This window comes from Gymnodraco acuticeps, unplaced genomic scaffold, assembly GCF_902827175.1.
Source record: "Gymnodraco acuticeps unplaced genomic scaffold, fGymAcu1.1, whole genome shotgun sequence".
NCBI classification, from domain to species: domain Eukaryota; kingdom Metazoa; phylum Chordata; class Actinopteri; order Perciformes; family Bathydraconidae; genus Gymnodraco; species Gymnodraco acuticeps.
In genome coordinates this window covers 5,170,450-5,194,916 of record NW_022991216.1, presented here as the reverse complement: position 1 = coordinate 5,194,916, position 24,467 = coordinate 5,170,450, and the positions used below count along the sequence as shown (strand labels likewise).

The 24,467-nt window shown below is 41.3% G+C and overlaps 1 protein-coding gene across 1 annotated transcript; it reads right to left on the bottom strand.

Moving 5' to 3' along the window:
* Positions 1-4,600: 4,600 nt before the first annotated feature.
* Positions 4,601-16,215, bottom strand: LOC117561377 (kinesin-like protein KIF2A). The gene is made up of 21 exons (XM_034238694.1): positions 16,055-16,215; positions 15,090-15,184; positions 14,718-14,837; positions 14,457-14,511; positions 13,618-13,737; positions 13,012-13,112; positions 11,540-11,635; positions 11,360-11,414; positions 11,022-11,184; positions 10,722-10,812; positions 10,581-10,644; positions 10,395-10,486; positions 10,102-10,244; positions 9,813-10,017; positions 9,151-9,261; positions 8,151-8,218; positions 7,958-8,047; positions 6,946-7,093; positions 6,521-6,622; positions 5,874-6,009; positions 4,601-5,378 (listed from the first exon to the last, which is right to left on the bottom strand). The coding sequence occupies exons 1-21, from the start codon at positions 16,113-16,115 to the stop codon at positions 5,293-5,295; spliced, it is 2,202 nt and encodes a 733-aa protein (XP_034094585.1). The 5' UTR covers positions 16,116-16,215; the 3' UTR covers positions 4,601-5,292.
* Positions 16,216-24,467: the final 8,252 nt, after the last annotated feature.

The following is a 24,467-nucleotide window of genomic DNA, read 5'->3' as shown; positions in this document are numbered from 1 at the left end:
GAGCTCCACACACACACACACACACACACACACACACACACACACACACACACACACACACACACACACACACACACAGCCTTATATTTTCTCAGCTGCGGCTCCGCGGATTTCTCAGCCTGAGACAAAGATACACCTATTATACAGAGATGCTGTATGAGAAACCAATGTGAGTTTGGAACATTGAACAATGTAATCAGTGTTTCCCCTACCATAGTCTTGGAGGGGCGCTGCTCCCCGCCAAGGTGTTCAAGGTGTTTAAAAAAAGATTTTGTATATCTACTGTCACTTTTCACATTGAACTTATTAAATAAACGCTTTCATTTTAAGTTGTGAGTTTAGTGTTTTTGACCCTAAGAAACACTGATGCATTAATCAATAACAATAATCCACAGCTCCTCTCTCTGCTCAGGCAGCACCCCCCCCCCCAAAAGCAGTAAACCTAGGGGAAACACTGAATCTATTCTAGACCTCAACAATGGAATTATGATCAGTAGAAATGGGACCTTTAAGTAATACAAGACATAATGATATGATGACCTCTGTGCTAGTGCTACGGGTGCTACGTGCATGCATGCAGTGACATGTAATTTCCAAGGATTAGAGACTGTTGGATGCTGCTGTTTTGCACATTGCAATACATTTATTTGTATTGGTTTTGTTTATGATTAGAGACGGTTGGATGTTGCTGTTTTGAGCATTGTAATACATTGATTTTCACTATGTTATTTATGATTATCTTTAGGCTCAGCAAAGATTTGATGTCAGCTGTTTCTGTCTTTTTTTCTTTATTTAATACTGAAATAGAGCCCTGCTGTTTTGTTAGGGCTTTTTCTTTAAATATGTATATATCAATCAATCAATCAATCAATGTGTATTTATATAGCCCAATATCACAAATGTTACATTTGTCTCAGTGGACTTCACAGTTTGTACAGAATATCAGTATGACAATATGACACCCTCTGTCCTTAGACCCTCACATCGTACAAGGAAAAACTTCCAGAGAAAACCCAGAGTTTAAAGGGAAAAATGGGAGAAACCTCAGGGAGAGCAACAGAGGAGGGATCCCTCTCCCAGGACGGACAGACGTGCAATAGATGCCGTATGTAAATTGAAAAGATAATACATTTGCAACATAGGTAGTCCAAATGTTTGGAAATGCATGTGTGTATAATAGGAAGATGCATCCACGAGGATATCCATCCAGGACCTATGATCCAGGACCACAGCCACGACTCAAGATCCAGGGCTCGCGATCCAGGACACAGGACCGCAGGATCATCCATGACTCCGGATCCCGGCGTATATAGACACCAAAAAGAAAGAAATTTGGGGAAGCTGGGTTAATCGGAACATGAGTGTACACAGGTATAGACAGAGAGAAGGAAGAAGTAAGATGTCCCCCGACAAACTAAGCCTATATCAGCAAAACTAGGGGCTGAATGTAATCAGCCCTAACTATAAGCTTTATCAAAAAGGAAGGTCTTAAGCGCACTCTTAAAAACGGATAGGGTGTCTGCCGCCCGAACACAAACTGGAAGCTGATTCCACAAATGTGGAGCTTGATAAGAAAAGGCTCTGGCTCCCATTGTACTTTTAGAGACTCTAGGAACAACCAACAACCCTGCATTCTTGGAACGCAATGCCCTAGTAGGACAGTAGGGTATAATGAGTTCTTTAAGGTAAGATGGCGCCTGCCCATTAAGGGCTTTGTAGGCGAGAAGAAGAATTTTAAATTATATCCTGTGTTCTATAGGGAGCCAGTGTAAGGCAGCCAGAACAGGAGTAATGTGGTCCCTTTTCCTAACTCTGGTTAGTACACGAGCTGCAGCATTTTGAATCAGCTGAAGGGACTTAACTGACTTCTTGGTACACCCTGATAATAAAGAGTTACAATAATCCAGCCTTGAAGTAACAAATGCATGGACTAGTTTCTCTGCATTGTGTTGAGGCAAGATATGCCTGATTTTTGCAATGTTACGTAGATGGAAGTAGGCGGTCCTTGAAATTGATTTTATGTGGGCGTTAAAGGATAAATCCTGATCAAATATAACACCAAGATTCCTTACAGTCTCACTGGAGGTCAAATTAATGCCATCCATAGTTCGTATATCTTTAGATAGTTTGTTTCGTAGATTCTTCGGGCCGAGTACAATAACTTCAGTTTTGGTTGTGTTTAACATCAAAAAGTGTAAGGTCATCCACGTTTTTAAGTCCTTGAGGCAGTCTTGAATTGTATTTAGATGATTAATTTCATCAGGCTTGATTGATAAATATAGTTGAGTATCATCCGCATAACAATGAAAGTTTACAGAATGATTCCTTATAATATTGCCTAACGGAAGCATATATAATGTGAACAAAATAGGTCCGAGCACTGAACCCTGTGGCACTCCATGGCTAACTTTGGTTTGCGTGGAATATTCATCATTGACACGTACAAACTGAGAGCGTTCAGATAGATAGGACCTAAACCAGCCTAAAGCAGTTCCCTGTATGCCAACTAAGTGCTCTAGTCTTTGCAATAAGATATCATGGTCGATAGTATCAAATGCAGCACTGAGATCGAGCAAAACAAGAATAGAGACAAGTCCCTTGTCTGAGGCTATTAGAATGTCATTTGTGACTTTAACCAGAGCTGTCTCTGTGCTATGATGTGTTCTAAAGCCAGACTGAAAATCTTCAAATAAATCATTGTTTTTTAAGTAATCACACAACTGTTTTGCGACTGCTTTCTCAAGAATTGTTGAGAGGAACGGAAGATTAGAAATAGGGCTATAGTTGGCTAAAATCTCTGGATCGAGGTTGTGCTTTTTAAGAAGCGGTTTTATCACTGCTACTTTGAATGATTGTGGAACATAGCCTGATAATAAAGACATATTCATAATATTTAAAAAATAAGTGCTAATTAATGGAAAAACTTCCTTCAACAGCTTAGTTGGAATTGGGTCTAACATACACGTTGATGGTTTAGAAGAGAGAATCATTGAATTTAATTGTTCAAGGTTAATGGCTGAAAAGCATTCTAGTTTATTATCTAGTGTAATATTAGAACTTACGTTTCCGGGAGCTGTTGATAACACTATACTGGTCAAAGGCAAGAGGTCATTAATTTTGTTTCTAAGAGTAACAATTTTATCGTTAAAAAAGCCCATAAAATCATTACTACTGAGTGCTATGGGAATAGAAGGCTCAATCGAGCTGTGGCTCTCTGTCAGCCTGGCTACAGTGCTGAAAAGAAGTCTTGCATTATTCTTATTCTCATTTATTAATGAAGAGAAGTAAGCTGCTCTCGCTTTACGCAGTGCTTTCTTATATTCATTGAGACTGAGAGTAATATGCCAAATTAAACGAGATTCTTCAAGTTTAGTGGAACGCCATATCCTTTCAAGTTGTCTCGACTTTTGCTTTATTTTGCGGGTTTCGGCATTATGCCATGGAGCTAATCTATGTTGTTTTATTTTCTTTTTAAAAGGAGCAACAGAGTCTAATTTTATTCGCAGCGCATCTGTAGCACTATCAACAACATGATCAATTTGGGGTGGTGTACATTTTGTATAAGTTTCCTCCCTTACATGCTATCGAGTTAAGTATTGGTGGAATCTCTTCCTTAAATTTGGCTATAGCACTAACAGATAGGTTTCATTCTGCTGCAGGAGCTTTTGACTAATGCTTTGTAGTCTCGTAACAGTACTTCAAAAGTTACTAAGAAATGGTCGGATAAAGCAGGATTATGCGGTTCGACTAATAGTTGCTCAATTTCAATACCATAAGTCAGAACAAGGTCGAGAGTGTGATATATGTATATATATATATATCTTTAAAATGTTGATACAGTAGCTGTCCTTTTTTTAAATGTCTATGCTTAAGTTTTTACATGTGTTGCTATCTGCTTTGTGTAGCGTGGTTCTACAAGCAAGTCAGTGCATTCATTGGGTGGTATCAGAGAGTTAAGGGTCTGTACTGTAATTGCAATGAAAACAATTGGCCACAGCAAATCATTTATATTAAAAATGTAATTTTTACTTTAATACTTCAGTACAACAGATGTATTGAATAATTTAAGTTATATATGTGTACACGTGTAAATAATTAGTCGAAACAGGGCTACATTTGATTGAATTATAAAAGGTATATGTGGTCAAATGAAGAGCCGTTTGGGAGCCAAGCCAAATGATCTGGCTCACTAAAAAGAGCCGGAATTCCCATCACTAAAAAAGCTAGATACTACAGGCTGACAGCATTTACTGTCTATGGTTGACCGGTAGAGGAAGTTTTAAGACAATTTACTCAAATATGGAACAAAAACAAACACATTTTCATCAATAATTCAAGGTTAGGGTGAGTAACTGAAATACAAAAGTATTCCTTTAAAAAAAGTATATAGATCACTTACAAAAACAGCTTCATTTTAGGGAATCCATCCAGAGTTATCCATCCTGATTTAGTGCTTTGTGAGTAATCATCAAGCACTAAATCAGTTTCCATAAATGAATAAAGAAATGTTGAAGTTTCTTAAACTCTCACCTTCTTTCATATTCTTAAAATGTTATAGTAAGATGTCAACAGAATGAATAAAAACAAGTAGGCCTACCGCAACAAGAAGTAGTTTCTTTATTTTGGCAAATGAAAAATTACTGTTTCAGTAATTATTATATGGAACACTTAAATCAATAGTTTTGTCTTCGATTTTAGTGCCCCCATTAGGTCAATTCATGTGATGCAAGGTTATTTTTGAGTTTTAAGCTTTCTCTCAATCAAACATATATTACATACAGTATCAACACAAACACACAGTGGCTCATTTTACACACAAAGTCGACATGCCCTGTTCACCCCTCAGCTGAAATAAGGGGAAGTACAGGAATAAAATCCTCCAAATATTGCACAAAATGGCAAAGTTGTTTATAAAATTGGCCAAAGTGAGGATAAGCTATGATTTGAATCTATAAAAAATGTATGTAAAACAAATAATTATTCACCTTTTTTTGTTTTCAAATGAAGCACTTGTATTACATATACAAAAACCTTGTAAATACACTTCACAGGAGGATGAAAGAGCAAAGACGGACTGCTCTTTGGTATAACAGATGGACGGATGCATGATGGAAAGCAGCGGCAGCCTGTACAGCAAAGGGGTTGAGGAGGGACCAGACGCACAGAAGACAGTAAGTCATAAAATCACAACTGAGCTACATGAGCTCTTTAGTCAACACTGACCTCCTCAGTGGCAGGCCTTTGCCTTTTGTCAAGTCAGTGTTACAGTGAAATATCATTTGTATTGGGTGTTTATAGTGCATGAGGCCTCTTCGGGGTTATCTGTTGGCTAGCTTGCTCCTCTTCCTGGAGTGCAGAACGGAAAGACTTGACTTTATCTAAAAAAAGGAAGGGAAAATGTCATGTTTCAAAACGTGTGCATCACATCATCATAACATTCATTCCTGTTAACACTCAACGTTTGTATTAAGAGTTTCTCCTGAATATTCAGCCACGCAGAGACATTGATCATGAGTTTTTTTAACTGTGGTTTTATTTATTTTTCTCCTCTGCTCCAGTTGGAAAATATTACAAAATCTCCCTCCACTTCACTGAGTGTCATGGGTTATTAAACTGTTCTTGGTGCATGAGTGATGAAGTGATCTAAGAAGGTGCAACATGACACATTTCTTTCACTCTCTTTATTGTGCTGCTGCAACCTTCAAGTTAATGTGTTATCATATCAGACTTGTGTTTTGTTAAATGTAGCATTGTGCTTATTGAGACCATGATTGAGACACAAGAAAGACATTGTAAACTTGACTTCAGGTAACATAAAGGGGGCTGAAATAGCTAGGAGGCTTAAATATTGAGGAATGACAGATTCTTTTTACCTCTCAGCTCAGTGAGGATGTCGATCTTCTGATCCAGAATTTGTTCAAGTTGAGTTGCAAATGATTCCACGTCGTAGTCCACCTCCTCCGTCATTTCTAAAAGCACCTTCTCATCCTCCAGCCAGCGGATCGACTCCTGTAAGGACACGCTGCAGTTTTAACACCTCATGTTGTTTAAATACATTTGAATATGTAGGCTGATAATTGCAGTTTGATATTTCAAGGATCTCTAATCTTACTTTGTTTGTATGTGGGTGTTTGGTACTTGGGTGGGAGTTTTACTCATATTATCAACACATAGAGCTTGTATTTTGTTGGAAATTGGGTCTCTGTAGCACATCTGTGTCTGGCATGATCATGGACAAACTAAATATTTAGGAAATGAGCAGCAATAACTTAATAAAGTTTGAAAAATGTAAATTAGAAAATGTAGTTAAATACTCAAGATTAAAATAAGGATACAAAATAACTTGGAGTGTGGTTAAAACATTGATAAATTCGTCTGTATTGATTTTGACATTATTGATTCATTACAGTAACTGTCAAGTTCATTCACATTTTGATCGATGGAATTTCGGACTTTACATGATTTAAATGAGGCACTCGACATTTCTGAGCTGCCTCCGTTGCTAAACGCTTTACTGTACCTGGAACACGGCCCTGTGGTCCTCCAGAACCTGCTCCTCCATCTCCACCAGCTGAGAGACGGCCTCATGGAAAGTGAAGAGCTGCGGGGAAACCTCTTCCACCTACAGAGAGAACAACCAGGTATGTTTGGACACCATTGATACTGTGAAATAACGGTCTGCAGTTTGTTTATTCAAAAATATGAATTAACTGACATAAATCTATTTAACGTCATTCTTGAAACTCAAACACAACCCATGAATGCAATTCTTATGTAAGTTATTGGTGATAAAGTCCACATTACATAACATATCGTCCAGTATTTAGTTTTCAGTCCGAGTATAGTTTGGAGACATGAAAAACAAGTTCCTTGTCCTTAAACTGCATTGGTAAACAAAGCCTACATACAGTACATGATGAATGAGGGAGTATCTGTTCATCTTACGTTCTGTTCACACAGCAGCTTCAGATCATCTCTCTGTGGAGAATTCCCGACTTCCCACTGAGCCTCCAGCACCTCCAGCTGGTTGACACCACATCCTCCCTGACGGATGTCCATCACTGCTTCAGGGTCCATCGAGAGTTCCTTCACACTAAAATAACAAAATGACTGTTGGTACTTCTGCTGAGCTGTCTGATGTAGAAAAAGGGGTTGCACGTTGCATGCAATAGTCTGAGATGCTGCTGGTGAAAATACTGATCACATGCATGGAAACAAAATCAATACAGACTGACTCCATGCAGGCTCAGGAAAAATCAAGCCTGGAAAAAATAAAAGCAGGAAAAAAAACACACTCTTGGGGATGGAGAAAACTTTAAAAAAATTAACAAAAATGCAGAAATGATCCCTACAAACTTGAGTGATGTAACAACTTGAGCCATTGTGCAATACCATCCTACTGTTGAATATACTGTGAATATTTCGGAGGCCCCAGTGATGTCTTTGGTAGCCTACAGGTAAACTCCCAACATTAAATATCAATTAAAGGACAAATACAAATCCTCTGCTTTGAATAATTTGTCTGATATGGTTTTTTTCCACAAAAATGTTTAATTACCTTCCCTACGGTTACATTGAATTCCTTCTACCTCAATGAAACATCCAGAATCTATGAATATGCAAACATTGGTTATCAAAACGTTGACGACTGATGTCCATTCTGAGTGTTTTGTGCATTTCCACCTCATACTCATTGTTTCAGTAACAAGAAGATTGGCTCAAAACTAGTACTACTACAAACTCATGCTCTTCTGAACTCATATTAAAGGTGAGCTCATTCTTCCAGATAAGTGCTCGCATTATACAAAATATTGATTATTAGCCAGAAAGTTTAAAATATTTCTATATCTCTTATTGACTTGGAGTAACGTTTGAGTGGACAGGAAGAAACACAAAGTGGTTATGATGGGGTAATGTGGAGAGAAATGATGAAAGACGTAGTAGAAAGAGATCATACTCATAAGTTGGGGAGAGGTCCGAGCGGCTCCCTGAACACCCGCTCTGGTTGAAGGGAATATCTGAAGGACTTATCCCAAACTCTTTTACTCTGGCAGGAGAGAGAGACAGAAAAACACAACATGAGCAGACAGTAGAGAATAATGTAATGTTTTGCAATCATTCTCTTTTTTTTGTCCTACGATCGGATTTACCTGTTGGCATATCTCAGCGTGTTCAAGGTGTTTTCACATGACGCCATTCCAGGAGAGATGGTTGCAATCTGGGCAGGGAAATATCAAGAGGGTTCGATCAGTATTTATTAGAAAAAAATATATATATATATAATAATTAGAGATGTCCCGATCCGATCACGTGATCAGGGATCGGAGCCGATCACTTGATTTTCAAAAGATCGGAATCGGGAGAAAAAAATCGGGGATCGGGAATTTTTTAAAAAATTATTTTATTTAATGTTACAAAACAAAAATGACCATGTTCACGTCTTAAAGTCATCCTGAGGCCTTAGTTTTGGTTTAAAATTACACAACATCATGTATGTGTTGCTTCTTTTGGGCTTGTTTTCAGACCTGGTTGCTTTTTCTCTCAAATCTGGCAACAGAGTGGGCGCAGTGTCTAATAGTAGCAGTAAGCTAACGAGAGGCTACGTTCAGCTGGTGACTCGTCGGGAGTCGGAACAGAGAAAATGTCAGGAGTTTGGAAGTATTGTAAAATTGAAAGCGAAGGCAGTGTAACAGCCAGATGCAATGTTTGCAAGGCGGAGGTTCCGCGTGGTGGAAAGAACAGAGCTACGTTCAACACGACCAATCTAATACGCCACCTGAGAAACAAACACCAACAACAACACGACGAGGACACAGCGGCCACTCAGGTAACGGCACTGAAACAACCGGCACTTTCAGAGACTTTTAAAAGGAAAGAGAAACTGCCCCAGAACAGTGAAAAGGCCAAACAAATAACAGCCAAGATAGCTGAATTCATCGCGTTGGATGACCAGCCGTTATCTGTTACCTTTTTTTTCTCTTAATGCATTGCATAAAGATCGGATCGGGAAAAATCGGTATCGGCAGATTGTCAAAATCAAATGATCGGAATCGGATCGGGAGCAAAAAAAGGTGATCAGGATATCCCTACTAATAATCAATTCGTCCAAGGAGATACAGTTATAAACACAAAGCTTAACTTGTTTCTCACCATGCATGTTCTGGAGTTCTCTCCTATGAAGGAGTCCCTCAGCACTTGGGTTAGCTTGCTGGCTCTAAACGGAGTGTGAGGTTTGTTTCTGCCCAGCGCTCGAATACACTCCTGCAGACAGAGACAGGAACATCATTAGTGGCAGAACAATTTCCAAATGTCCAATTATACAGACGCAATTAGACAACACTTTTGATAATCGCTTAACTATATAAAATGTACTTTGGTACATTCCCAAATGTGTGAATTTGCAGCTTTTTTAATATCATATATTGGTTACATAGGCCTTGACCTTTGACCACCACATTTAAATCAGTTCACCTTAAGTACAAATTGAAGTTTGGGCTTCATTAAGAGTTCCTGAGAGATTGTGTTTGAGGAATTGGGACGGACGTGAAGTCAAAGTGATGTTGAACTTTTGACCAACAGAATTTAATCAGTTTATCTTTGGGTTGAAGCGGACATTTGTGCCAAATTTGAATAATTACCTTAAATTGTTAGGATTAGATAGATGAAATATTGTGTTCACGAAATGAGACTGATGGATGGAAAGACACAAAATCTGTCATAAACAATGTCGCACTTAAAAACTGAGTAACCGCCACAACCCAAACAGGATTTAAAGCTAAGCACAGGATACATCTAGGTAGTGAAGAGGAGACCTTTAGTGCCAGCAGGCTCTTGTTGATCTCGGCTCCTTCGAGGCGAGTCTGTCGGTCAGCGCTGGATGTGTCCGCCCCTCTTTCGTTCCCCGCCAGATCAATAAGGGAGAACTTTCCGTGCATCTTCCCCCGCCGGCGCAGAATGATCTGGAAGACGGCATGGCTCCGAGAAGAGTGAGCATTCGCCGAGGTCTGACCAGAAGTCCTTAAGGAGACATGAAGACCAGTCCTAACTTTCAGAACAAACTTCTGTTCATGCTGCTGTGTCTTTCTTATAAGATCGTACTACCTGCAGCTGTTTCCGATTTCGATGAGTTTGAGGACCTCCTCTGTGCACTTCACCTCCCTCTCATGCAGCCCGACCACCTGCACCTGCTGCTTCCCGTCCTCCAGGACCCGTAACTTGGTTTTGCGGTTAAGCAGGTCAAACACCTTTTCAAAACGAATAGAAAAGTAGAAATGATGGCATTAGTTATTTTCGTCTGGCAGTTCTGGTCGAAGCATTAAGCCAAATTGAAATAAGGCACATTCAGAAATCTCTTCTAAATAAATAAATGTCATGTTGTGTTAAAAGACACTTGCCTTCCCGCTGTAAATTTCAAAAAATGTCGCAAAGATTTGGAGATCCAACTTCTTGTAATTTGGCTTCTTTATCATGAGAAAGACATCTCTGGCTGCAAGAAGAAAGAAAATGAAAGACCTGAATTCAGTCAGATGCAGCTATCAGTAGTGAAGTTAATGTAGAAGTACTGTATAGGAGAAACTGACCAGACAGTGCATAGATCCCTTTAGAGCAGTCTTGGTTCTTTCCAGAAAAGTCCCCTCCCATCGTCTGAAAGGGAGATATGTGTTAAAACAGGAATGGTATATGAAAAAAAAAAATGTTAAGGTTCAAATTAAAGCGCTCACATGTGTTTTCCCACTTCCAGTTTGTCCGTATGCAAAGCAAGTTGCCATTCCTCGCTCAAAAATGGTTTCAACCAGAGGCTGAGCAGTGAACCTGAAAGAAGAGCTTTTGTTAGCAAGCAGGAAACTATGGGGATCTAAAGTGTTAGACATTAAATAAATACTTCTGCAATAATTAATTGTTATTTCTCAATAGAGATCAGTCAACTTCTATTTCATGAAGTCATTTTTAACTCCACTTTTTGTTATGTAAAGTTTGTTATAATTCTATATGATTTCACTTTGGTTTACAAAGAAAATCACCTGTAAATCATTTCATTGGTGGAGCTCTCATCAAAGGTGTAGTCGAACCGGAAAGTTTGGTTCTCCAGGTAGCGGGTCAGGTCTACTTTCTGCTTGGGCTCATGGACCATCACCACATCCTTACTGGGAATAGTGATCACATCCAAATCCTTCATTGTCAACTCTGAAGAGAAACATGGACAATTGTTTTATTAATGGGTAGACAAAGGCTACAAAGAACATGTCCTTTACTGTGACTGAATTAAGACAGAACACCATGGAAATGTTTAGAAGCAGATGAAAATCTGCATAACATTTCATTGGATTTCTGTCTAAACACACTGATTATATAAACGTACCTTTTTTATTGAGGGGTCGGGCACGTACACACACGCATATCCTGTGCTCCTCGATCTGTAACAATTTAAAGTAAAGGTACATGTATAAGTTCTCAGCAGGAGAAGGCCACCTAAAATGTCTTCAGTTTTCGACTTTATCTTGACACTGAACTTGGAAATGTGTCTCTAAACCAGACTTACCAGATCATTGCTGGTCAAAGGCCTGCAGTCAAGACTGTCTTTGAAGTCTCTGATCATACACATGATTTCATAATTTGGTAACTGAACATCCACCTCCTGAAATGATACAAAGAACACAAGTTACATATTAAACATACTTTTGAAAAGCTACTTACACATTTTTGCTTTTCTACATTTTACATTTGAAAATACCTGAAACAAACTAAAACAACCTTTTTAATTTTGGATATTATATTTGAGATCCTGGTAGAGTTCTGCATTGGCCTAAAACGGAGACGCAAACTCTGCCTAAAATTTGAATCTATGTTTTGTATTGATTTCATACATATTATTTACCAACAAACTATATTAGCACAAATTCCCCTTGTCCATATGAACTTCAACACATCTATATTAACACATGTCAGTAAACAATTCACATATCTTCCATCCTACTTTCCTCCTTTTGGACATTTTTGGGAGCCAATCTTGGTTGAAAGTACATGATTTGAAAACCCAAGGGCACACACACTGAGTATCCAGAATGCAGTGTAAGACATTTTGTGTATAGTAGCCACATTTTTAAGCTAAAGAAATGAGCAATATTTGCACGTTTTGTTGTTTTGGCCATCAGTAAGAAAACCGTACACTGAAACCAAACAATGTTTTGAAAGGTCCCATGTCATGCTTTTCCAGTTATTACCCGTCCCCTTGTGTGTTATGAAGGTTTTTATGCATGTAAACGGTCTGCTGAGTCACAAACCCTCAAAGCGAGTAAAACTCTAACACAAAAAATACCTGCTGCCCCAGAACGCCTCGTTGGAGATTTATCTTTTTCCATTGTTTGCTTCCTGGGTTCTGTGACGTGTGAATACCCAAATCAACAACAAATGACCGGATTGGCCCAAATGGACCAATCTGCGGAGCACCTCACACACCAGGATCCCTTGGCTAACTAACAGGGAGTCCCCATTGACTTGCATAGAGCTCCCTGAGCGTTGGTAATAGACGAGTTGGGATGGCGGAGAAATGCTCTCTGCAGACCCATTCTCACAGCGTTGTAAACCTTTTTCTTACTCAATATCAAGCCACACTTATTGTTTTTACTTCGGCTGTGAGTGTTTGTGTGTGCTCAGGATGAGTTTAGCTTGTTCTCGTTGTATCGCCGACACGGAAACCTGTCCGCTCCTCGCAGCAACCAGCCTCGCAACGGCCCGACCAATCAGAGCACACTGGGCTCACAGGGAGGGGGGGGGCAGGAGCTCCAACAAGCCGTTTAGGACAGAGTGAATACACATACTATACAGAGATGCTGTATTAGAAACCAATGTGAGTTTGGAAAATTGCACAATGTAAATCTATTCTAGTAGACCTCAACCATGGAAATATGATCAGTAGAAATGGCCATGACATGGGACCTTTAACCTCAGATGCTCTGTGTGTTGTGTGTGTGTATACTGTATGTGTGTGTACTGCGTGTGTGTCCTCCTCACTTGTGCCCTCTTCTCTCTGAGCTCTTGTTGCTGAATTCGCCTCTTCTCTCGTTTCTCCTGCAGTTTCTCTACTTCTTTCACACAGTTGGATTTTTTCCGTGCTAGAAAGAAAGGAGATAATCAAAATAACTATACTGTATTTTTCTTATAGACTTTCAGCCCCAGACCATTCATTCCTCCCGTTTGTTGGGTAGTACAAATATCATAATAAGTTATTCTGCTGCTTTCAGAAGTCATGCTCTACGCGTTGAATTAAATAATTATTGTACTTTAACGCAATAGTAGCAAACGTTTATTCAAATTCCGACAGCCACAGCTGAAAACCACAACAAGTGCTGTAGTATGAGTCTCTGCCTGAAGCCAAGCATGTGAGAGACTGTGAAAGAGCCTTTGACGCTCTCGCGGACCACAGCTGTGTGGGAGCATTACATCACCATTTGTGGCCTCTGCAACGTAATCCCTTCACAAAAAATAACTCCAATAGAAAAGAACAACAACACTCAATGGGTCAGGAAACTAACATAAAGTGCATCTTAGATCATAAAACTAAAGCATGTGGACTAGAATAACCTCTGGCATGGAGGATGCTGATAGAGACTGTGTTACCGTTCTGCTGCTGTAGCAGGGTCTGGCTGAGTGCAGACTGGGGAGCGATGGCTGGGGGGGGGGGCTCTGCAGGTTGGCTGTGCTGGCTGGGACGGGCCCGGGTGGTTCCCACTGCTGCAGCTGAGGAGCACAAAGATAATCCCAGTTTTACAAAAATAATAAAATAGACAAATGTATTTTCAACCTAAATCCACTGGTATCTTTTCATGCAGATAGTTTGGGATTAATAAAGAGAGAAATGGCTAAATATTTACTTGTTCTAGTTTCTCAAATTAGATTATTTAAAAAAAATGTGGGCTTTATAATAGTAAACTGAAGTAAGATTGCAACAATTTTACTAAATGATAGTCAATTGACCATACAACATTTTACAATTGTAATGGTCACTGTTTTTTTAAATTATAGCTATAGTATTATTTCGTTTTTTTAAACTTCAGTTTCCATAATGTGAGGGCTTGGCAGATTGAATACAGAAATGATTATGTTGGTATGGAGTCAGTCGCTTAGCTGTGGGGTACAAGTGGATGCCCACTTATTTTTAAGCTTGTATTTGTATACACTTTTAAAGATAAGAACCATTAAAAGTATGCAAATGAGCTATTAGCAACTCATGCTAAAGTAAACAAGATGTACAGACAACTATCCCTAGATAAGTGTTATTATCAGAGAAGTTTTTTATTTGATTTCTAATGACATCTTGAAGTGTGTGTCACTGAATCTAAAAATGTTTGCGCCCGTGTTCATTTGGCTGAGTTATAATTCACGTTGTGTCAATCTTGCAACAAGGGTTTTAAAGTACATTACAGTCACTGAAACCCTCCGAATTTAATCAAACATACCTCTATTCTCCCGTGGAGGATTCTCAGCTTTAGGTATTGCTGTAATCCGTTTGGTCTGAAAAGAAATAAACCAATACAGTGTTGAAATTAGACTGATATGGAGACTGCAAGATTAAATGGACATTCACCTTAACAGTGGGTATCTTTCCCTTTCATTGAGATTTACATACTTAAGTCATTAGGAAATGTAACATAGCATTTTGCTCAAATTAGTGGGGTCAAAAATATAAAGTTGATTGATTGATATTGATGGGAGCAGACCTTGGGGAGTTTGCTGGTTTTGGCAACGTTGGAAGGAGGAAGAGGAACCTCAGGACTCTGTGGTATCTCCTCATCAGGAACAACATCTGGATTCAGAGCAAAGACGCTCTCCAGATCAATCTGAGGCAGAAACAGGACAAAGATAACAAAGCTAACTGTACCTAATTAAGCTTTTGTGGCAGGAAATCACACACTTTTGAACTGGAGTGTATATTATTATAAACTGTATATGTTTTAAATGGAGAGCTAGTTAATTACTTGGAGCCACTACTAATCTTCCAGACCAACTTAGAGGACAGAGAGACATTTGGTGGTTTTAATGGGACATTCAGAGTTCATACAGGAAGTTAGTGGCAGGAAAGTGGCAGCTACCTCTTTCCCTTTGGTGTCTCCATTCTCGATCCACTCCACTGTCACACTGTCATTGTCCTCATGCAGCGATGTGACCATCGCCTGGTGTATTCGTCCTGCAGAGAGAAAAAGAGATGTGAAGCCTGCTCAGTGCTGCATGGGACTGTAGAGTATAGGATGTACAGCTGCTTTTAGCCTTTAAATCACAGGAGACAGACATTAACAGAACCAATGAGCCATGAACAGAATACATCTCTAACTGAGAATATTAGTATCGGATCATTTCCTGCAGGAAGAAAATATAAAATACAGCATTTTGGTTTCCTGCAGTCATAACTTGACACTGAAATAAGGAGACTGGTCTGGTCTGAGATGCTAATGGGTGTGGCTCATGATGGATGATGATAAAGACTTTAGCCCTGTCATTCATAACTTCAAGAGCAGCATTCACTCACTGGCTGTTATTTAGATTCTTGCCAGCCTTTCCCACTCATTTGAATGGTAAAATAAATATCCATAAGGCTGTTTTAGAGCTATTTTAGTGGCAGTCAGAAGGGGGAGAGGCCCCATGAATGCAGCCATCCTTGAGCCCAGGATTCACATGCCACTGCTGGATGATGCAGTGCAGTTAGCATGCACCCTGGAGGGGCTGTAGCCATTATGCAGAGAGGGCAGATGAACCAGAGCAAGACAGGGCAGGTGTCTGTTTTATTTGAGCGTTCAGCCGCACAGGTGGACGGACCCGCCCGCCTGCAGCTCGGGCCGGCCGGCGAGTGTCTGTCTGACTGACAGTCGACAGCAGCATGATATAAAAACAAAATTTCTGCTCGTCTTAACGCATCATTCATCGTGTTTTTTTAACAAGACATCCCTATGAAAAGATGTAGCAGCTGGCTAGCTTAGCAGAAAACACCCCGCTGCGGTGTTCGTTAACGTTAGCTCCTCTCCTCCGGATGGAGAGCGGTGTCTGTGTGCATGCCACGTACCGTCGCTCCGTTTTATCTCCACGTAAATGCCCACGAAGATCTTGACGAAAATACCAGCCATCTCCCCCTCGTGTGTAATATTGTTTTTGGTGTTTGCAATGTGTGTGTGCTGTCTCAAGTTGTGTGCTGCTGCAGAAACCGAGGTCACTAGCGGTCAGTCATAGGAGAGGCAGGAGAGGAGAAGGAGATACTGCGCATGCGCGATTGATGAAGTAAGAAGCATCTTCTGTGTTTGCAGCAGTGGACGAAATACTCTGATTACTTCAGGAAAAATATGAATACACACGTTAGAAATGCAAAAAATATATAGTTAAATAAGAGTATCAAAAATATAATTAATCATGCAGAATGCCTTATTTTAGATGAAAATATAAAAAGTAACGGGATTATGAAAATTGATGCATTTGTGACGATATAGTTCACGATGTGTTATGTTTATTTGTCTAGTGTCTTTGTGCCAACTACGTATGAATGTTTGCATGTTATGTTTACTGTTGAAGCAGGGTTAGTTGGTGCATGTAGTTGCCTGTTTTCGCCACAAGGCTCCGCCTGAGGGCGTGAAGGTGAGGAAGAGCGTTTCTTCCTCGGTTGTTGAGGGAACTGTGACAGAGTTTTTGTTTCATAATAAAGTTGCCACGAGTGAGAAAAGACAAGTGATGTCAGCTTGAGTCCTTGAGTGCAACACATTCATGTGTTTACCAATTGAATGAAGCAGGTATTAAATGTGCATCCTAAATGAAATACCCTTAATACTGTTGGGTAGCATATATACTAATACATCATGAATCGTTGACTTTTATATTTCAGTAAAAGTAATTTCAATTGAACGCAGGCTACTTGAAAATGACCCATGACACCAAAAAGGTCTCATGTCATGCTTTTCCGGTTATTACCCTTCCCCTTGTATGGGATTAGTTTTGTATCATAAAGATAAAGCAACACTTTCTCAGAATAAAGCAAAACTATGAGTTTAAAAGAAAAAAAAACTGAGTCAAGCAAAATAAAATACATTTAAAAAATAAAACTATAAGCTGCAAACAAATCATTTGTGTAATCATGTAAACTATAAGTCTTTTTTCTTTGTTTTAACATAGGTTTTTGTTTGCAGTTCTTGTTTCTTATTTCTCAATGATCAGACTTTTGCTCTCGCTGCAGCACTCTCTTTTGCGCTCCTTCACTTTTTGTTTGAGATTCTGACACAAACCTCCCAGGTGGGCGGGACTTTCAGGGGTGCGTCCCCATTGGCTACTCAGTTTTTGAGTGATAGCCCAGTCCTCCAACGATTGTACAGTGCAGGAAGCTGCGGTGCGGTAGCTGAGCTTGGATAGAACACCCCCAGAAGAACCAGCATTTCAATTATTATAATACTACAAGTGAAAATATATGCAAGTATTGATCATTTGTGTTGTTTGTGCTGTACTATACGGTCTGTTTCTTTATTGTTGTACCTTTAGATCCATAACAATGCAAGCTAAGTAGCCTAACAGTTAGCTACATAGCTAGCAGTGAGTGAGCGTTCAGACACCGGCGCACACACTCAAACGGACTCGTGTGCCTGACTCTACCAACAGGCTTTCATGATTCTGTTTAGATATGCAAGTATAAGCCATGATATCTTATTTTATTGAAAATTAATGGAGGCTGACTTAACTTTGTAGGAAAACCTACCGTCCATGACTGCCCCTGAGCTGTGTTTTATTTGTTAACTTCATATTTTTCATTTCCTAAAACATTTATTTTCCTCTCTTATTAACAGTGTGGATCATTGAGACAGCGTGGCGTCCATAGGTCTTATCCCGTTTTCCCACTTCCTCTGAGGGGACAGCACGAAGGGGGGCATGAAGAAAGACCTGCACCATCTTCATCCACGCTGGACGTTGTTGTTATCACTAGTGTCATTTCATTTGACCAAATATCTTTACATATACATTTAATAGATTTTATTATTATCCACCTTTTTGTTTCATGTCCTTTTATTTAAAACATTCTTTGAGACTTCATCTTCTGGTTCAAATTTCAATAAATGTAATTTGTATAATCACTCTTTTGTCTTTATTCTACATGAAAATGTTAGAGATTCCATTAAAATCGGTTGATTATTCAGATCTTCCTCAGGAATAGTATGTCGAATTTTTAATGCTAAATGTATATCATTTTCTCACAGGATATAGAATGAAACAACACCGTTGTTATCCATTGTGTATGAATGCTTCAGCTCTTCAGACCAACATAGTAAGTGAGCATGTTCTGGCTCCGCCAATTATTTTGTGTGTTATAGTGACTCCTTCTGGTGACTTCCCGTACTGCATGAAGCAGTTATTTTTAGTTCCCATGTGACAGGAAGTTAGCCTGAGACATTTCAGAATAGCATGTGTGCTCCAGCTAAGGTGGCGTCTGTTCATCCTGTGCCATCCATCATTCATAGCCCTTGAGAAGGCATTTCCTGTAAGTTTTTATGTTTCTACATTATATATCTTTACCTTGAGTGCATTATTGTGATATTTGATCCCAGCTGACATTTTGTAGTTGCTGTATATGCAATATAGCCTAAACATTGCATCTGTACTTTGGCACTGACCTAATTCCATGCCGTCTTGGATATATATCTATGTATACGTAATTATTATGTCATGTAGTTGATATTTACAATTGCTCCTGTTTCTGTATTCCTTCAGTTTCACACTGCTTGCTTAGTAAAGCTTCAAAACATCACCTCGTGGTCCTGAGTTTTACTTTGTGAGAGTGTTTATCTCGCTGGTTAACCGAGCAGGAGATTTCGGCGAGGCCAGTAAAGTGAAAAGGAAGACCTTCAAGCAAGTGCTATCTCCCGGATGCTGGATTCCTCCTGCATTGTCACCCACGGCAACAAGGCCAGCACGACAGCTGCAGAAATCCACGGCAGGTAGAGCAGACATATTCATCACAGTAAGAATAACCACGTCACAAACATGGAGGGTGAAGCGCCAGAGAACCAGTCTGTTTCATCCAAGTCATCAAATGTGTCAAGAGCAAGTATGGCAGCCACTAAAGCTGAAGCCGCACAAGCAAGAGCTGCATTTGCAAGGAAAGAAATATAATTAAAGATAGAAAAGGCCCGTCTAGAAGCCACACTAGATGCCCTGGAGAGAGTGGGCGAAGCAGAGGCTGCTAGGGCCGAAGCAGCCGTAATGGAGGCTGCAGTAGAAAATCTGGAGCCATCAGAAATAGAGCATAGACCACCTTTGCTACCAACACAAAATTCAAAACAGCGCACCGAAGAGTATGTTAGTCAGCACACAGAGACAGGTGCTAGTGGACAGCTACATGCAGTAAAAGAGAGAGAGAGAGTTAAAGAGGAGAGCCCCATGTTACATGTATATTTCCATCCCCAAGCATTAGGCGATGAGTTAAAGGAAAAATCTCCAGCGTCAGAGTATCACATACTATCCAGCTACCCAGAAGATGTTCCCCCTGACATAAAGAGACAATATATTCCTAAGCCACAGACCCAATTGCAGCATCATCCCCCAAGTCACATCAACTTCCCATACTACTCCAGTCATCGTAACGACAACATGCCCTCTACAACACGTTACTCCAGTGACACCTCACTTGATCTCGCCAAATATCTGGCACGCAGCCAGCTCGTGTCATCCGGGCTTACAAGGTTCGACGATCGGCCGGATAATTATTTAGCTTGGAAATCATCGTTCCTCAACACCATCAAAAGCTTAGATCTCACAGCTGGAGAAGAGTTGGATCTGTTAATCAAATGGCTTGGGAGGGATTCAGCAGAGCAGGCACGGCGTATTAAGTCAGTAAATGTGAGAAATCTTCCTGCTGGATTAGACCTCATATGGGAGAAGTTGGAGGAGACCTATGGGTCGCCAGAAGCTATAGAAAACGCCCTTTTTACAAAAATAGAAGACTTTCCAAAAATGGCGGCTAAAGACAGCCAAAAGCTTAGTGAGTTAGGTGATCTGCTGACAGCTAGAAGCTGCAAAACTAGATGGCTACCTTCCAGGGCTCTCATACCTTGATACTGCAAGAGGTGTCAACCCCATTGTGCAGAAGCTGCCGTGGGGACTACAGGAAAAATGGATGATGAGGGGATCTAGCTTTAAAATGGAATTTCGGGTAGCTTACCCCCCTTTTTCCTTTTTCACAAAGTTTGTGCGTACAGAAGCCCAAGCACGCAACGACCCCAGCTTTAATCTCCCCTCAACTTTCACGCCACAAAACAAAAACCACAGATTTGAGAGTAACAATAAACCAGTCTCTGTTCATAAAACAGATATCTCATCCTCATCCACCTCTCCTTTTGCAGACCGCCAGAGCAAACACATAGAAGACCCAGATAAACAATGCCCCATACATCACAAACCCCACCCACTTAAAAAATGTAGAGGATTCAGAGAAATGCCTCTGGAAAGCAGGAAGAGTTTCCTAAAACAGCATGTTATCTGTTTCAAGTGTTGTGCATCCACTAAGCATGTGGCAAGAAACTGTGAAGCGAACATTAAATGCTCAGAATGCGACAGCGACAGGCATCCAGCTGCCCTCCATCCAGGCCCCCCTCAGTGGTACTCCAAGCCATCTCCTCCTCTGTCACAGCATGGCGGGGAGGAGGAAGACTCTCCCGACCCTAACGTCACATCAAAATGCACAAAGGTATGTGGAAAAGGTTTTAGCGAGAAATCATGCTCCAAAATTTGCCTCGTGAACGTTTACCCTAACGGAAGCCACGATGAGAGCAAGACGATGTACGCCATACTGGACGACCAAAGCAATAGGTCATTGGCACGGTCTGAGTTTTTTGAGACATTTAGCATAGAAGACACCACAGCTCCTTATACATTAAAAACATGCTCCGGAGTAGCTGAAACATCAGGCAGGCGAGCAGCTGGCTTCACTATAGAATCAGCAGACGGTAAGACAAGCATTCCACTACCCACTTTGATAGAGTGCAACATGGTCCCAAACAACCGAGATGAGATACCTACCCCTGCGGCTGCTCACAACCACAACCATCTCAAAGCTATAGCTCAGGAAATACCACCACTTGATCCTGGTGCTCAGATTATGTTGCTACTGGGGAGAGATATATTAAGAGTTCACAAAGTGCGTAGGCAATGCAACGGTCCCCACAACTCCCCTTTTGCTCAGAAGCTCGACCTGGGCTGGGCTATAATCGGTGACGTATGCCTAGGCAGCGTACACAGGCCTACTGAGGTGACCAATATGAAGACCTTCATCTTAGAGAACGGCAGGCCTAGCCATCTAAGTCCATGTGAGAACCACATTAAAGTCAAGGAGAATTTCTCCTCAAACCAGCAGCAGCTCCTCAACCACGCTCTACAGAGAAACCAACCACACAGCATAACCCGTGAAAGCTTTGGCCAGTCAGTCTTTCGTCAAACTAAAGACGACAATACACTTGCACCTTCGATGGATGACCTATCTTTCCTCTGTATAATGGAAAACGAGTTCTTCAAAGATTCTACCAACAGCTGGGTCGCACCACTGCCGTTTCGCAACCCACGCAGGCGCTTGCCCAACAACAGAGAGTACGCCATGAACCGCTACAAGTCACTACGCCGCACCTTGGAGAAACGTCCCGAGATGAAGTCTGACTTTGTTGCTTTCATGCAGAAGATCTTAGATAACCACCATGCAGAGCTGGCACCTTCTCTACAGGAAGGCAAGGAGTGCTGGTACCTCCCCTCATTCGGAGTCTACCACCCCCGAAAACCAGGGCAAATACGAGTTGTCTTCGACTCCAGTGCTCAGTTTGATGGAGTCTCCCTAAACGACGTGCTGCTCTCTGGACCAGATCTGAACAACAGGCTGTTAGGTGTCCTCATAAGATTCAGGAAATACTCTGTGGCTGTCACAGCAGACATCCAACAAATGTTTCACTGCTTTCTGGTGCGTGAAGACTCCAGAGATTTTCTACGCTTCCTTTGGCATCGTGACAACGACATGAGCAAAGAGATTGTCGACTACAGAATGAGGGTGCATGTCTTTAGAAATAGCCCATCACCGGCAGTGGCTACCTATGGGCTCAGACGCGCGGCACGCGAAGAAGTTGGGGAGTACGGCAACGAGATCCGACGATTTGTAGAGAGAGAATTCTACGTAGACGATGCCCTGAAGTCGTTTCCAACAGAGGAGGAAGCGGTAAGAGTCCTTCAGCAGTAGTGCTGGGGGGAAACGATTATTTTGAAAACGATTAATCGGGCGATTATTTGATCGATTAGTCGACTAATCTAACGATTATTTTTCTGTTGTTCAATTCATAAAAAACGTAATGTAAAAAAAACGTAATGTAAAAAAAAATAATTTCACGATACTGTGTCTCAGGGGATCTTAATATTTAAGAACCTATTAATGTGTTATACCAGATTAACGGAAATAATCTCAGCTAATTGACGATACAAACCATGTTTATCAAAACAAAACACAAGTCTCATAAGAAGCATCTAAATGACCCCTGAGCGAAAAATGCTAACGGACATTGGCACAGAACTCAAGATAAAAGTACCCTTATTACTTATCGTAGCTGCACATACAAGATATCCAATTAAAGCTGAGACTCCACAGATTATGTAGGTATATAGTATCATCACTGAGTGATCCGGACTCGCGACAGGGGAAGCAAATACAGTCATCACAACACGTACCTTTACAGAGCTTCTAGGGAGATCGTCTCACCACCGTAGCTGTCAATCTGATCAAAAGACGTGTTCAATGGCATTAAAATGAGAAAAAACGCGGCTGAATCGTATCGAAATATGTCGTCGACGATATTTTGAAGTCGACGCATCGCTACAGCACTATTCAGCAGGCACGAGAGATGTTAGCAGTCTCAAACCTTAGGCTCCACAAAATTGCCTCCAACAGAGCTGGAGTGCTGGATGCGTTCCCAGCCGAGGACCGGGCCAAGGACATTCAGAACCTCAACCTCTCTGTCGACGACTTGCCTGATCAACGCAGTCTTGGGGTGATATGGAACATCATGACGGACTCATTCATGTTTCACGTTCTCGAGATTGAGAAGCCATACACACGAAGAGGTGTGCTTTCAACTGTAAACAGTCTCTTCGACCCCTTGGGCTTCCTGGCACCTGTAACGATCAAGGGACGACTGCTCCTCAGAGAGCTCTCAAGTAAAGCCAGTGAATGGGATCTTCCTCTTCCTGAGAGCATGCGTGACGAGTGGATAAAATGGCGAAACTCACTCCAAGATCTACAGGAACTACATATCCCACGCACATACTCAACCACGACCCCCTCCAAAGCCCTCCACACGGAGTTGTGCGTGTTCTCAGATGCTTCAGTTAAAGCCATCTCAGCTGTTGCCTACCTAAGGGTCACCGATCATGATGGGCACACTGAAGTAGGGTTCAACTTCATACTTGGCAAGGCAAAGCTGGCCCCGCAGCCTGAACTAACAATTCCCAGATTGGAGCTATGCGGCACCGTCTTAGCCACTGAGATTGCAGAAGTCATCTTGGAAGAGATAGACCTGCGACCCAACTCAATCAGGTTTTTCACAGACAGCAAGGTCGTGTTGGGCTATATTCACAATCAGTCAAAACGCTTCTACGTCTTCGTGAACAATAGAGTACAGCGCATCAGACAGTCCGGTTCGGTCGGCCAGTCTACGTGCCGACCGAACAGAACCCTGAAGACCATGGCTCACGTTCCGTCGCTGCCTCAAAGCTCAGCAGCACCACGTGGCTTACAGGTCCTGCTTTCCTTCGTCTTCAGCCCAAGCAGCTCCCAGAAGAGCATGCCGTGTTCGACCTAATCGACCCAGGCTCAGATGTGGATGTCCGCCCTGATGTAAACGTCCTCACCACCGTCATCTCTGAAAAAAGCATAGGCTCAAAGCGGTGGGAACGATTCTCCAACTGGAAGGTCCTCGTCAAAGCAGTAGCTCATCTGCTTCACATTGCTCACTGCTTCACCCATGCAGCAGACGTCGGTGACTGTGTCGGCTGGCACGTCTGTAATCAAGTCAAAACCAAGGATTCCCTTGAAAGAGCCGAGAATATAATCTTAAGAGACATACAGCATGGTGTATATTCAAAGGAGTTAAAATGCATCACTGCAAAACGGGACCTCCCATCTCACAGTTTACTCCTGAAGCTAAAACCCACTATTGACAGCAATGGCCTGCTCCGAGTTGGTGGGCGCCTTAATCAGTCAGGATTTGACGTAAGAGAAAGTAACCCACTCATCATCCCAGGAGGTCATCATGTCACAACTCTCCTTATAAGGCATCACCATGAAAAAGTGCAGCATCAGGGAAGGCATTTTACAGAGGGTGCTATGAGAGCAAACGGGTTCTGGATAGTTGGAGGTAAACGGTGCATTAGCAGCATTATTCAAAAGTGTGTCACGTGCCGGAAGCTCAGAGGCAAAGTAG

What these genes read in the sequence shown, in the direction of transcription:
- LOC117561377 (XM_034238694.1), bottom strand. Translation starts at nt 16,115, where the DNA reads ATGGCTGGTATTTTCGTCAAGATCTTCGTGGGCATTTACGTGGAGATA. An exon ending in ACGCTGAGATATGCCAACAG is followed by an intron (nt 8,048 to 8,150) that starts GTAAATCCGATC and finishes CTCTCCTGCCAG; the next exon opens with AGTAAAAGAGTTTGGGATAA. An exon ending in GACCTCTCCCCAACTTATGA is followed by an intron (nt 7,094 to 7,957) that starts GTATGATCTCTT and finishes TTGTTATTTTAG; the next exon opens with TGTGAAGGAACTCTCGATGG.